This window comes from Chionomys nivalis, chromosome 10 (genome assembly GCF_950005125.1).
Source record: "Chionomys nivalis chromosome 10, mChiNiv1.1, whole genome shotgun sequence".
NCBI classification, from domain to species: Eukaryota; Metazoa; Chordata; class Mammalia; order Rodentia; family Cricetidae; genus Chionomys; species Chionomys nivalis.
The window spans coordinates 12,188,973-12,202,393 of NC_080095.1; the positions used below are offsets into that span (position 1 = coordinate 12,188,973).

The 13,421-nt window shown below is 38.4% G+C and overlaps 1 gene segment (V, D, J or C); it reads left to right on the plus strand.

The window, feature by feature from the left end:
- The first annotated feature begins 3,761 nt into the window (after positions 1–3,761).
- LOC130882878 (Ig heavy chain V region 914-like) lies at positions 3,762–4,314 on the plus strand. The segment is given in 2 exon segments: positions 3,762–3,834; positions 3,932–4,314. Coding segments are annotated over 2 exon segments (429 nt in total).
- The last annotated feature ends 9,107 nt before the right edge of the window (positions 4,315–13,421 follow it).

A 13,421-nucleotide genomic window follows, 5' to 3' on the forward strand; every position in this document is an offset into this window, starting at 1 on the left:
ATTAAAGGCATATGATTCCAGGTGCTGGGATCACCTTTGTGTGAGCTCCGTTTCTGTTTCACACAGAAAGTATCCCAGTGCAGCATTGCACTCACAGAGATCTGTCCACCTCTGTCTTCCTAGTGCTGGATTTACAGGTGTGTGCCACCATTGACTGATGTCTATGGCTATCCAGTGACTTAGTTCTGCACTCTGGTCTTCAGGAAGCTTTATTTGTTAGATCACAAATAAAATATCCATACACCTCCAAGAGCTGTGTTTTCATAAAACTGAACAATCTGCAAACTTCTAACACAGCCATGTATTACTGTGCCAGACACACAATGAGAGAACTCCAGTGTGAACTTGGACAGAAACCTCACTAGTCAGACCAGCAGGGGATGCTGAGGACCAACGGGAACTCTGAATACCAGAGGTGGTGACTTCAGAAACTAGGAAGTACAGGAATATGCTTCAATTATACCTGTTTGATGCCATAACCTTTGATTTTTCTTCTTTTACAGAAAGAAATACTCTAGAGTACACTTTACTTGTCATAGCCTATTAATCTTGCTTTTTAATTACACACTAATCATCTGTGTTACCCCACAATCCTTTAGGATGGCTAATTCTTGTTAGACAAAACAGCACATTAATTATATATATATTCAATATATACATTTTATTATATATACATATATTTATAAATATATATACATGTATAGACTATATATATATATAAATCAGGAGTATGAAATTGCAAACGTTGTTGATTGCCAATTTTGTAATACAGATTAGAAATTTTGAATAATCTTTCATTCATCCTCTTTATTTTGAAACTTGTTATAGAGAAACCACAACTGCCCTGAATTGATGTTAATTTCCAAAGTTTTATTTATTTATTTATATATTTATTTTTTTTTACTTTTAAACTAATAGGACCTTATGAAAGTGTACAGTTGTTATAACTGTTGCAAAATTCTATTTTTGAACATTAGCATTTTGGTAAAAATTAGGTTGCACTTCAAAATCCAAGCAAATGATTCCTCTATAGGCATATTGTGCAAATTAGACCACAAATTTCTTGACCACAATGAAGCACATCCCAACAGATATCACCTCCAGTTCCTGGTTCATCTCTCTTTAAACATTCTCATAGACAACTGAGTTCTGTGATTTTCACAGTTTGTGCTTTCGTTACTCCAAAAATTACTCCTCTGCTCTCTCTGTTGTTGGTGGCATGAAGAGTGGGTGTCTCATGTGGGGGATAGTGAAGTGTCTTCAGAGAATCCATGTTGGCTGTGGGATCCATGTTAATGGATTACAGACTTGGAGCAGATTTAAAAAGGAAAAGAGAATCTTTTCATCTGAGGCTGAGACTTCTCCTGAAATTCAGGCAGTGACACCAATAGTGTGTGATGAAGCTTAGGAGATCACATTGACTACATTCTTAGAAACCTGACAGAAGAATACATAACCATGAATTGAACAAATCCACATCATGTTGAACTCAAAGGTTCCATTGTCATATTTTCCAGGGTCACTGTGAGGATTAGCTTACATGGTTGTTCCTGAAATGAATGAATAGGGTAAAAGTTTAATGAGTTTGTTGGACCTAAAATATATCAGGACCAATACCTCTATTCTAATCCCAGGTTTTTACTTTTGACCTAGATTATCCGGAACATTTTATGGAGAGCCTACAAATATGAATTAAAAGACTTCACATATTCACATTAAGGTAAATAAATTATTAAACAAATAGGCACAGGCAAAATATTTCCTCTGGAGTAGAAAAGAAGTAATAGTTGTTTATAGAAATGCCCTTGAATTTATTTCTCTTCTCTTCAATATGTCCTGTGATTCATTATGGATAATTTTAAAGAAAAGGGGATACCTACATGATACATATATAAAATCAAACACCAGAATAACTGTTTCTGCAATGAACCATGAAAGGGTGGGAAAGGAATGATATGTTTTCCCCCTAATTCTGATTGATGATGGGATATTGTCATCTTAGAACAAAGTAACAGCTAACCAAATGTGAAAAGATATTTTACAAATCATGTATAGGATTATCTGCAAATAGATTTTTTTATACATAATTGAAGGACCCCACCAGTTCTTAGCTGGATGGGAAGATGATCCCAAATAAAGCTGCCTACCAAGTTATTTGATATTTATCAATATTCTTTAATCATTTGCTCTCTGAATTTTTGTTTTAAGCCTCAGCTATACAGTTTTTACTAATCTTCTTTATTCCTTCTGTTTATGATCACTATGTGTGATGTTTTCTACCCAGCTCCTCCCACATATTCCAAACATGGGTTCCTACCAACCTTATACTTACTTATGAACAGTTAGTGATGTTCAAATCTACATGTATGTGAACCCAAGCACTGCAACATAGGAAACATACCAGTGACCATACCCTCAAAAAAGAGTGACTATATCCCTTGTCCAGAAAAATGTATTTCCAACTGCTCCTCAGTAAGAAGTAGGACCAAGAAATTTCAGGCCTATCTCTACCAGGGCCTATTTGGGTTATACAGACAGTAACAACCATTATGAGTCCATGATTGTGATATCCATGTCATGTTCAGAAGACAGCATTTCACAACAGCCTTCCCTGGACTCCACACCTCACAATCTTCCCACATCCACTTCATCAATGTTCTTTGAGCCTTGTAGAAATTTGAATGAGACTGGAAATCTCATATCACACAACACATTGAAGATTAGGAAGGAGAGTTTCTGCCTTATAGAGAATCCAGACTGTGTGTCTGAGACTCTGTGTGTTTGGTGTACTGGCTTCTGCTGTGTAGACTTGGAACTAGAATGGAAGTCAATACAGGAAAAGGCATCTTAAGTGAAGGACAAGAGGGAAAAACACAGGGTAACACAATGGTTTTCAAAGAAAAAGTTGGGTGTAGTGAGAAAAAGAAACTGAGTGGGTAGAAAGCAAAACACTAGAGTTTGGGAAAATAAAAACAAAGCCTTCTGAAAATACAAAATTCATGCAGAAGTTTGTGTTTGGTTATAGACAATTGCTAAATGACCCCATTATGAAGGAAATATAAATATGCAGAAATAAAAGTGACCTAAGTTAACATGAAAACAGCCATGTGTTTCCTGGTATTGAGTTGGGATTGGCAGAGTGGGAAGAACAAAGTAATCATAGAGAGAACTTCAGGATGCAAACAACTAAGTGTTGCAAATACAAATATGTCTCCACTGAGAGGAAGACAGGCAGAACAATGAATGTATCACTTGCCAAAGTCCATTGGGGCATATGATAGTACCACTCAGAACTGAGCAGATTTCAGAAAAGTTTCAAGTGTTCCTGTCAGGATTCACCTCAGGAAGAAGCCATGTCCAGCAGAGACAAAGGGACAGACAGAGCTGATATATAGAACACAGCTGTGTGTGGAGATTTTCTATTTCACATTGACCCTAAAGAGACATGATGGTGTGGAAACACAGCATTTTCCATACATATGGTAAAAAGAGAACTAGAATAAAGTGTGGTGAATCCCTAACAAGAATATTATGTATACAGAGCTACATTAATGCTTCAATTTCTATAACTGTCATCAGTGTGTTTGGTGTCTTATATCTGCTCTGAGTACTGCCTTCTGACCAGGCCCAACTACAGAGCCTGCTATGTCAGGAAGATATGCAAATAAGCCATCTTTTGCCTATAAAAACCAGACATGTCCTGACCCTTCAGCTCTGGAAAAGGAGACCAGCCCTGGATTCCCAAGTCCTCCCAGTCAGTTGTCAGCACTGAACACGGGCCACTTACCATGGACTTGGGGTTCATACTGGTTTTCTTTGTCCTTATTTTAAAAGGTAATTCATAAAGATGAGATGCTGTGTGTTGTGTGGACATGAGAAAGAAAAAATTCTTCTGTGTCAGTTTTTTAACCAGAATTCTTTGTGTTTACAGGTGGCCAGTGTGAGGTGCAGTTGCTGGAGTCTGGGGGAGACTTAGTGCAGCCTGGAAAGTCCCTGAAACTCTCCTGTGCAGCCTCTGGATTCACCTTTAGTAGTTATGCAATGGGCTGGGTCCGCCAGGCTCCCGGGAAGGGGTTGGAGTGGGTCGCATACATTAGCAGTGGTGGTGGTAGCACCTGGTATATCGACGCTGTGAAGGGCCGGTTCACAATCTCCAGAGACAATGCCAAGAACACTCTGTACCTGGAAATGAGCGGACTGAGGTCTGAAGACACAGCTATGTATTACTGTGCAAGAAACACAATGAGTGAATGTTACTGTGAACTCAGACAAAAACATGCCTGTGGGGAACACAGGACCAGCAGGGGGCGCTGAGAGCACTTAGAAATCTAGGTTACAGAAGAGCCTCCTCAGAGAAATATGGAAGACAGGACTTCTCTGTGTCTGCACTGTCTCTCCATATCACACTTAGGGATTTTCTCTACAGATATTGTGTGTAGTAATCCTTGAATGTCCAATTGCTTATTCGAATTTCTGTTTCCTGTTCTGTTGTGTGTGTTTATTTATTATACTGTTTCTCCCTGTTACCCTCTGTCTACCTGTGTCTATCTCAATCTCTCTCACTCTCACTCTTTCTCCCTCACTTCTGAGTGTGTGTGTGTGTGTGTGTGTGTGTGTGTGTGCTGAGGTATGAAGCATTTCTCTAACAATCTGCAACACTTGTTTTGAGATAAATACTAACTGTGGGCCTGGATCTCAACGACTGGATTGTCTGATTTTCCAGTTATTCACAGTGATTGTCCAGTCTCCACATTCCCTATATGGTACACCTGAATTGCTGTCACACCCATTTCTTTCTTTTTTTTTTTCTGATTCAAAGGTTTTATTTTTTTATTATTTTTCTTTATTTTATTCTTTTTTAATTAAAATTTCCGCCTCCTCCCCATTTCCCATTTCCCTCCCCCTCCTTCGGCTCCTCATTTGGACCTTAAGAGCTCAGTCCGTGGCTCCAAATTGGGTCTCTGTCTCTATCTCGATCCATCGCCAGATGAATGTTCTAAGGTGATATGCAAGATATTCATCAGTATAGGATAGGGTCATTTCAGTTGCCCAAGGTACGAGCTGGGGACATCTCCCTGGACACCTGCGAGCCCCTCTAGAGTCAAGTTTCTTGCCAACCCTATGATGGCTCCCTTAATTAGAATATATAATTCTCTGCTCCCGTATCCACCCTTCCTATATCCCAACCATCCCATTCCCCCAAGCTTCCCCCATCTCCCCTTCTCATGTTTCTCACCCCATTTCCCCTTAGCCCCATGCCACCTCACCCGCAAGTTCTCAGTTTTTGCCCAGCAATCTTGTCTACTTCCCCTATCCAGGCAGAATACTGTATGTTTTTCTTTGGGTTCACCTTCTTACTTAGCTTCTCTAGGACCACATATTATAGACTCAGAGGCCCCCTATCCATGGCTAGAAAACAATTATGAGTGAGTACACCCCATGATCTTCTTTTTGTGTCTGTGTTACCTCACTCAGGATAATGTTTTCTATTTCCATCCATTTGCATGCCAAATTCACGATGTCATTGTTTTATACCGCTGAGTAGGACTCTAATATGTATATATTCCACACTTTCTTCATCCATTCTTCCATTGAAGGGCATCTAGGTTGTTTCCAGGTTCTGGCTATTACAAACAATGCTGCTATGAACATAGTTGAACAAATGCTTTGGTCATATGATAGGGCATCTTTTGGGTATATTCCCAAGAGTGGTATTACTGGATCTTGGGGTAGGTTGATCTCAAATTTCCTGAGAAATCGCCACACTGATTTCCAAAGTGGTTGTACAAGTTTGATACCCTAACCTTTGATTTTTTTTTTCTTTTACACAACGAAATCTTCTAGAGTTTCCTTTACTTGTCATAGCCTATTTATCTTGATTTTAATTACACACTAATCATCTGTGTTCCCACACAATCCTCTAAGATGTCCAATTGCTCATTGTCAGACAAATCAGCACATTAATTTATATATTCCATATATACAGTTCATCATATATACATATATGTGTATATATATGCATATATATATTTCATCATGAGTATGAAATTGGGAAAATTGCTGATTGCTGATGTTGTAAGACAGTTTAAGAATTTTGAATAATCTTTTTTCATCCTCTTTTTTTTCTAAACGTGTGACAGAGAAACCACAACTGCCCTAAATTGATGTAAATTTCCAAAGTTACTTTAGAAAATGGACAATAACAGTTTTTTACTTTTAAACTAAGAGGATCCTATAAAAGTGTACAGTTGTTATAATTGTTGCAAGATTCTATTTTTGAACATTAGCATTTTGGTAAAAAATTAGCTTGCACTTCGAAATCCAAACTACTGCTTCTTCTATAGGCATATTGTGCAACTCAGACCACAAAATTCTCAGACACAAATACGCACATCCCAGCAGACAACAGCTCCAGCCCCTGGTTCGTCTCTCTTCAGTCCTTCCCATAGACAACTGAGTTCAATGATTTTCACAGTTTGTGCTTTTGTTGGTGCTTTTGTTGCTCCCAGAATTACTCCTCTGCACTCTCTGTTGTTGGTGACATGAAGAGTGGGTGTCTCATGTGGGAGATAGTGAAGTGTTTTCAGAGAAGCCATGTTGGCTGTGGGCTTAATGTTAATGCATCATAGACTTGGGGTGGTTTAAAAAGGAAACAAGAATCTTTTCACCTGAGCCTGAGGATTTTCCTGAAATTCAGGCAGTGACAGCATTAGTGTGTGATGAAGCTTTGGAGACCACATTGACTACATTCTTAGAATCCTGACAGAGGAACACATAACCATGAATTGAACAACTCCACACTATGTAGAACTCATAGGTTCCACTGTCATATTTTCCAGGGTCAGCGTGAGAATCAGCTCACATGGCTGCTCCTGAAATAGATGAATAAGATAAAATTTTAATGAGTTTGTTGAACGTAAAATATTTCAGAACCAATACCTCTATTCTAATCCCAGGTTTTCACTTTTGACCAAGAATATACAAAACTTTTATGGAGAGCCTACCAATGTTAATTAAAAGATTTCACATATTCACATTAAGGTAAATAAATTATTAAACAAATAGGCACAGGCAAAATTTTACCTCTGGAGTAGAAAAGAAGTAACAATTGTTGATAGAAATGCCCTTGAAATTCTCTTCTCTTCAATATGTCCTCTGATTTATTATAGATAATTTTAAAGAAAAGGGGATACCTAGATGATACATATGTATAGTCTAACACCAGAATAACTTTTCCGGCAGCATGAGACCTGAAAGGATGGGGCAAGGATGATATGTTTCCCCCCAATTCTGATTGATGACGGGATATTGTCAGCTTAGAGGAAAATAACAACTAACTAAATGTAAAAAGATATTTTACAAATCATTTATAGGATTATCTACAAATAGATTTTTTTACATAATTGAAGGACCCCACCAGTTCTTAGCTGGATGGGAAGACGGTCCCAGATAAAGTTGCCTACCAAGTTATTTGATATTTACCAGTGTTCCTTAATCATTTGCTTTCTGAATTTTTGTTTTAAGCCTCAGCTATACAGTTTCTACTAATTTTCTTTATTCTTTCTGTTTAGGATCCCTATGTAGGATGTTTTCCACCCAGCTCCTCCTACATCTTCCAAACATGGGTCCCTACCAACCTTATACATTCTTTTTTTTTCTTTTTTTTATTCTTTTTTAATTAAAATTTCCACCTGCTCCCCGTTTCCCATTTCCCTCCCCTCCTCCCAAATATTGCCTCCTCCCCCCTCCCCTTCCCCTATCCCCACTCCTCTTCTCCCCCCCCCCACACCATTCCCCCTCCTTCTGGATACTGAAGAGCAGTCCAAATTCTCTGTCCTGCGGGAAGGCGAAGGTCTTCTATCTAGGTCCAGGAAGGTGAGCGTCTAAACAGGCTAAGCTCCCACAAAGCCAGTTCATGTATTAGGATAGAAACCTAGTGCCATTGTCCTTGGCTTCTCATCAGCCTTCATTGTCCGCCATGCTCAGAGAGTCCAGTTTCAACCCATGCTTATTCAGTCCCAGACCAGCTGGCCTTGGTGAGCTCCCAATAAATCAGTTCCACTGTCACAGTGGGTGGGTGCACTCCTCGTGGTCCTGACTTCCTTGCTCATGTTCTCCCTCCTTCTGCTCCTCATTTGGACCTTAAGAGCTCAGACCATTGCTCCAAATTGAGTTTCTGTCTCTACCTCGATCCATTGCCAGATGAAGGTTCTAAGGTGATATGTAAGATATTCATCAGTATAGGATAGGGTCATTTCAGGTTCCCTCTCTCAGTTGCCCAAGGTACCAGCTGGGGACATCTCCCTGGACACCTGCGAACCCCTCTAGAGTCAAGTCTCTTGCCAAATCTAAGATGGCTCCCTTAGTTAGGATATACACTTCGCTGCTCCCGTATCCACCCTTCCTATATCCCAACCATCCCAATACCCCGAGCTCTTCCCATCCTCCCCTTCTCATGTTTCTCATCCCATTTCCCCTTTGCCCCATGCCACCTCACCCGCAAGTTCCCAGTTTTTGCCCTGCAATCTTGTCTACTTCTTCTCTCCGGGCAGATGATTATACGATTTTCTTTGGGTTCACTTTCTTATTTAGCTTCTCTAGGATCACAAATTATATGCTCAATGTCCTTTATTTATGGCTAGAAACCAATTATGAGTGAGTACATCCCATGTTTCTCTTTTTGGGTCTGGGATACCTCACTCAGGATAGTGTTTTCTATTTCCATCCATTTGCACGCAAAATTCGAGAAGTCATTGTTTTTTACCACTGAGTAGTACTCTAATATGTATATATTCCACACTTTCTTCATCCCTTCCTCCATTGAAGGGCATCTAGGTTGTTTCCAGGTTTTGGCTATTACAAACAATGCTGCTATGAACAAAGTTGAACAGATACTTTTGTCATTTGATGGGGCATCTCTTTTGTATATTCCCAATAGTGGTATTACTGGATCTTGGGGTAGGTTGATCCCAAATTTCCTGAGAAATCGCCACACTGATTTCCAAAGTGGTTGCACAAGTTTGCATTCCCACCAGCAATGAGTGAGTGTGCCCCTTTCTCCACAACCTCTCCAGCAAAGGCTATCATTGGTGTTTTTGATTTTAGCCATTCTGACAGGTGTAAGATGGTATCTCAAAGTTGTTTTAATTTGCATTTCCCTTATCGCTAAGGAGGTTGAGCATGACCTTAAGTGTCTTTTGGCCATTTGAATTTCTTCTGTTGAGAATTCTCTGTTCAATTCAGTACCCATTTTTAATTGGGTTAATTAGAGTTTTAATGTCTAGTTTCTTGAGTTTTTTATATATTTTGGAGATCAGACCTTTGTCTGATGCGGGATTGGTGAAGATCTTCTCCCAGTCAGTAGGTTGCCTTTTTGTCTTAATGACAATGTCCTTTGCTTTACAGAAGCTTCTCAGTTTCAGGATGTTCCATTTATTCATTGTTGTTCTTATTGCCTGTGTTACTGGTGTTCTATGTAGCAAGTGGTCTCCTGTGCCCATGTGTTGTAGACTACTTCCCACTTTCTTTTCTAACATGAAAACTGAACAGTCACCTACTTAACCACCTCTGGATCAGGAAAGAAATAAAGAAAGAAATTAAAGTCGTCCTTGAATTCAATGAAAATAAAGACACATCATACTCAAATTTATGGGACACTATGAAAACAGTGCTAAGAAGAAATTTTATAACACTAAGTGCCCACATAATAAAAATGGAGAAAGCTCACATCAGTCACCTAACAGCACACCTGAAAGCTCTAGAAAAAAAGAAGCATATTCACCCAGGAGGCATAGAAGAGAGGAAATTATCAAACTGAAGGCTGAGATCAACAAAATAGAAACACAGAAACAATCCAAAGAATCAATCAAACAAAAAGCTGGTTCCTGGAGAAAATCAACAAGATTGACCAGTCCCTATCCAAACTAATCAAATGGCAGAGAGAGAACACACAAATTAACAAGATCAATGAAAAACAGTAGCTCTCGAGGAATCCTGCAGGATTTCGTAGTGAGATTTGAGCTGCTCAGGTAGTCTGAACAATTACCAGATTCCCATCTTCTCCAGTGTGAGACTCTTACTTTTGTACTACACAGACCACATTCTGTAAGAAATTTCACTAATCTCTTTTTATATACCCTTTCCACTGCTTTAGAAAAACCTGACTACATTAGAAAGCCCTGTGATCACCACCTACCATTTTGTCTTCTCATCAATCAAATGACAGTCATCCTTCTCTTCAATTCTTTCTGTGTGTTTATGTTATTTTACTGCACATACAGGTAAATCCTTAAGTCAGTTCTTATTCTGGATCATGAAATTTCTGCTCAATGTAGAGTCCATAAGACAATGAAAAATCAGAATTTCTTGCTTTCTGTAAGGTTATATTATTTCATACATACATATGTACACACATACAAACACACACTTGCATCAATTTTATTACCCCATTCTTTCTACGATCAATATGAATGTCATTCCTGTGTGTAACCTCTAGTAAATATTTCTACTATGAGTAAGAGATTGTGGACATCTGAGACACTATTCAACACTCATTCATCTTCTAGTTCATGATTAAGGATGGTAGAAACCAACTCCTTTAAGTTCCTGTTGTACTGACTCTCTGTCACGATGAACTGTGCTGTTGAAGTTTGACACAAAATAAATCTGTTCCCCTTCTCATTGATTTTCTCAGGAAATTTTATAACCACAAAATGAAACAAGGAAAGGTGTCATTTGAGACTCTAATGAGGGAGTGTTGCTTGTTTGCCCTTAACAACAGCATAATCTACAAAGACAACAAGGTTTAAATTCAGCTTTGCACTTCTGTTTCATGGTGGTTTACATTATCAAGAATAAGAACAAAGACCTTCATCTCCTACAAACTTTCTATACTGATCCTCAACTCAAGGTACTCAATTCCCCATGTATAAGCATGTCCTCCTCTTCACTTCTTTCCATCATCATCTCTGTTCTGTCATTTTTATTACCTTAGTTAACATAAACCTCTAGCCTGGTGCGATGCTGTGGCTTTTTATGAAGTGCTATGACCTGGTGTAGAAGTTTCTTCTGTTTGTCTGTTGTTTTCATTGGTTAATGAATAAAGAAACTGCCTTGGCCTAGTTGACAGGGTGGAACGTATGTAGGTGGAGAAAAGAGAACTGAATTCTGGGAGGAAGAAGGGCAGATTCAGAGAAGCCAAGGATCTTCTGCCAGAGATTTAGGACAGTTAGAATCTCAGAAGATGAGTGATCCTTTGAATTGCCTCCAGGCAAATATGGTTTCATGAATGAAGGCCTCTTGAAAGGTCACCATCAACACCCTCAAAAATTTACTTCTCCCAACTGCTGACTGAGATAAACCTAGCACACAGGATACACTGTGAAAGACCTGATTAACAGTGCCCCCAATTAGCATGAAGCAGTATGGATAAATCTCTGCCAATATTTCCAAATATCATTTATATGTTCATTTACATTTAAAGGGGAATATGATATAGATATAAATAATTTGCATTGGTATGGATCTTGATTTATTGATACAATTTTAAGGTCAATTTTATTATATGTATATTTCTGCTCTTGATTAAGGTATTGTGATTGTATAGTTCATTTAAAAAATGTAAAGTATATAAAAATAGGTTAACAGATAATCTATAATAGTCATTTGTAGTCATGTTAGTTAGATTTTCTAGATGTATAGAGGTACATTTCAGTTAGGTAAGTATTCTTCAAATCTTTCATAGACCTTCAAAATATGGCATTTAAATGTTTTAATAACTTAGGACTTTTCTTGACAATGAGTCTCATCTGTTCCTGGCAGCATCAAGCTACTTCAAGAGGAGGATAGACATTAAAGGGCTCTTTATGGAGTTGGTTAGCCATTTGGGCAAGAAACTGCTCTTGCCTTAACTGCTATACTGGACATGCAGTACCCACAGAAAAATGACTGCTGAACTTGACTAAAGGTGAGATGATCTTTTGGGGTTTCTGCTTCATGAAAGAGTCTGCAAGACATTTTGCAAGATACAGAAGAAAGTGACTGAACTGTCTTTAACATCTCCTGCTTCGTGAAAAAGTCTGCTGGATATTATGGCCTGTAGGCTGAAGAGAATGCCCCAATGGTATAGAAGAACTTTGAGTGGCTGTCCAGGCAGCAAGATGTCTCTGTCAATTCTAGAGTTTTGGAAATTGTTTATAATGCACTTCCAGTTTATATAGGTAATATTATATCCTTCTGAAGTCTTTGATGGAGTTAAAGAATTAATAGCTTTCCTTAGTTACGATAAAATAAAAAGTAGATATAAATATTGTAGCTATAATTCTTGCTTGATAACCGTTTTGTTATATGTAATTTCACTATGTTAAACTTAAAGCCTTCCTTTTTGTTTAAATAGAAAAGGGGAAATGCTGTAGGAGTTCATTCTGTTTGCGTGTTGCTTTCATTGGTTAATGAATAAAGAAACTGCTGTGGCCTAGTTGATAGGATGGAACTTAGGTAGGTGGGAGAAACAGAACTGAATGCTGGGAGGAAGAAGGGCAGATTCAGAGAAGCCATGGATTCTCTGCCAGAGATGTACTCTGATTAGAATCTCCAAGGATGAGAACCTGTGGATTGCCTATAGCCAATGTGGTTTCATGGACCAAGGCCTCATGAAAGGTTGCCATCAGCATCCTCAAAAAATTCCTTCACCCATCTGCTGACTGAGATAAACCTAGTATACAGGATATACCATGAAGCACCTGATTAATAGATCTTCCAATTAGCTTGACGCAGTTTGGATAAATCTATGCCCATATTCCCAAATATCATTTATAAATGTTCTTTTACAATTACCCATGGACCTTCTGATATATCAACAATGCAATAATCGTGCTTAGAAACATGATTTTCTTATGTGCTACAAGCTGAAGAGGAAGGATAGATAAAATATATTTAGATAGATAGACAGTGAGATTGGAATCAAGAGGTACAAAGACTAGTCCCTCGGTATGATGACTCTAATGTAAAGGGGAACAGTCTGACCCTAGTGAGATGGACCCAAATAACTTCCTTGGGTCTCCTCTCAAATAAACATCTGAAATGCACTAAATGTTAGTGATCTGCTTCCTCACAAAGTGAATTTTTAGATGATTGATGAGAATAAGGTGTCTCCACTGATACCAAAAAGAAGAATTTTCAGTCATTTCTTAAGCAGTATTTCTGATTCCCAAGGATCTAATGCATCTTTGATCTTCTGCTAGAAGTTACACAGTTGTAAATGTGCATTTAGGACACGGCACACTATTTTCCCTGCACTACATGAATGCAGACACATTATAAATATTCCCTTGTTTTTCTTCTAAATGGTTCTCTTGTATTTCAGACTTGGAAATCCAGACTGGGCAAAGATCTTGTTCCTGAGTATACATTTATTTTTATCA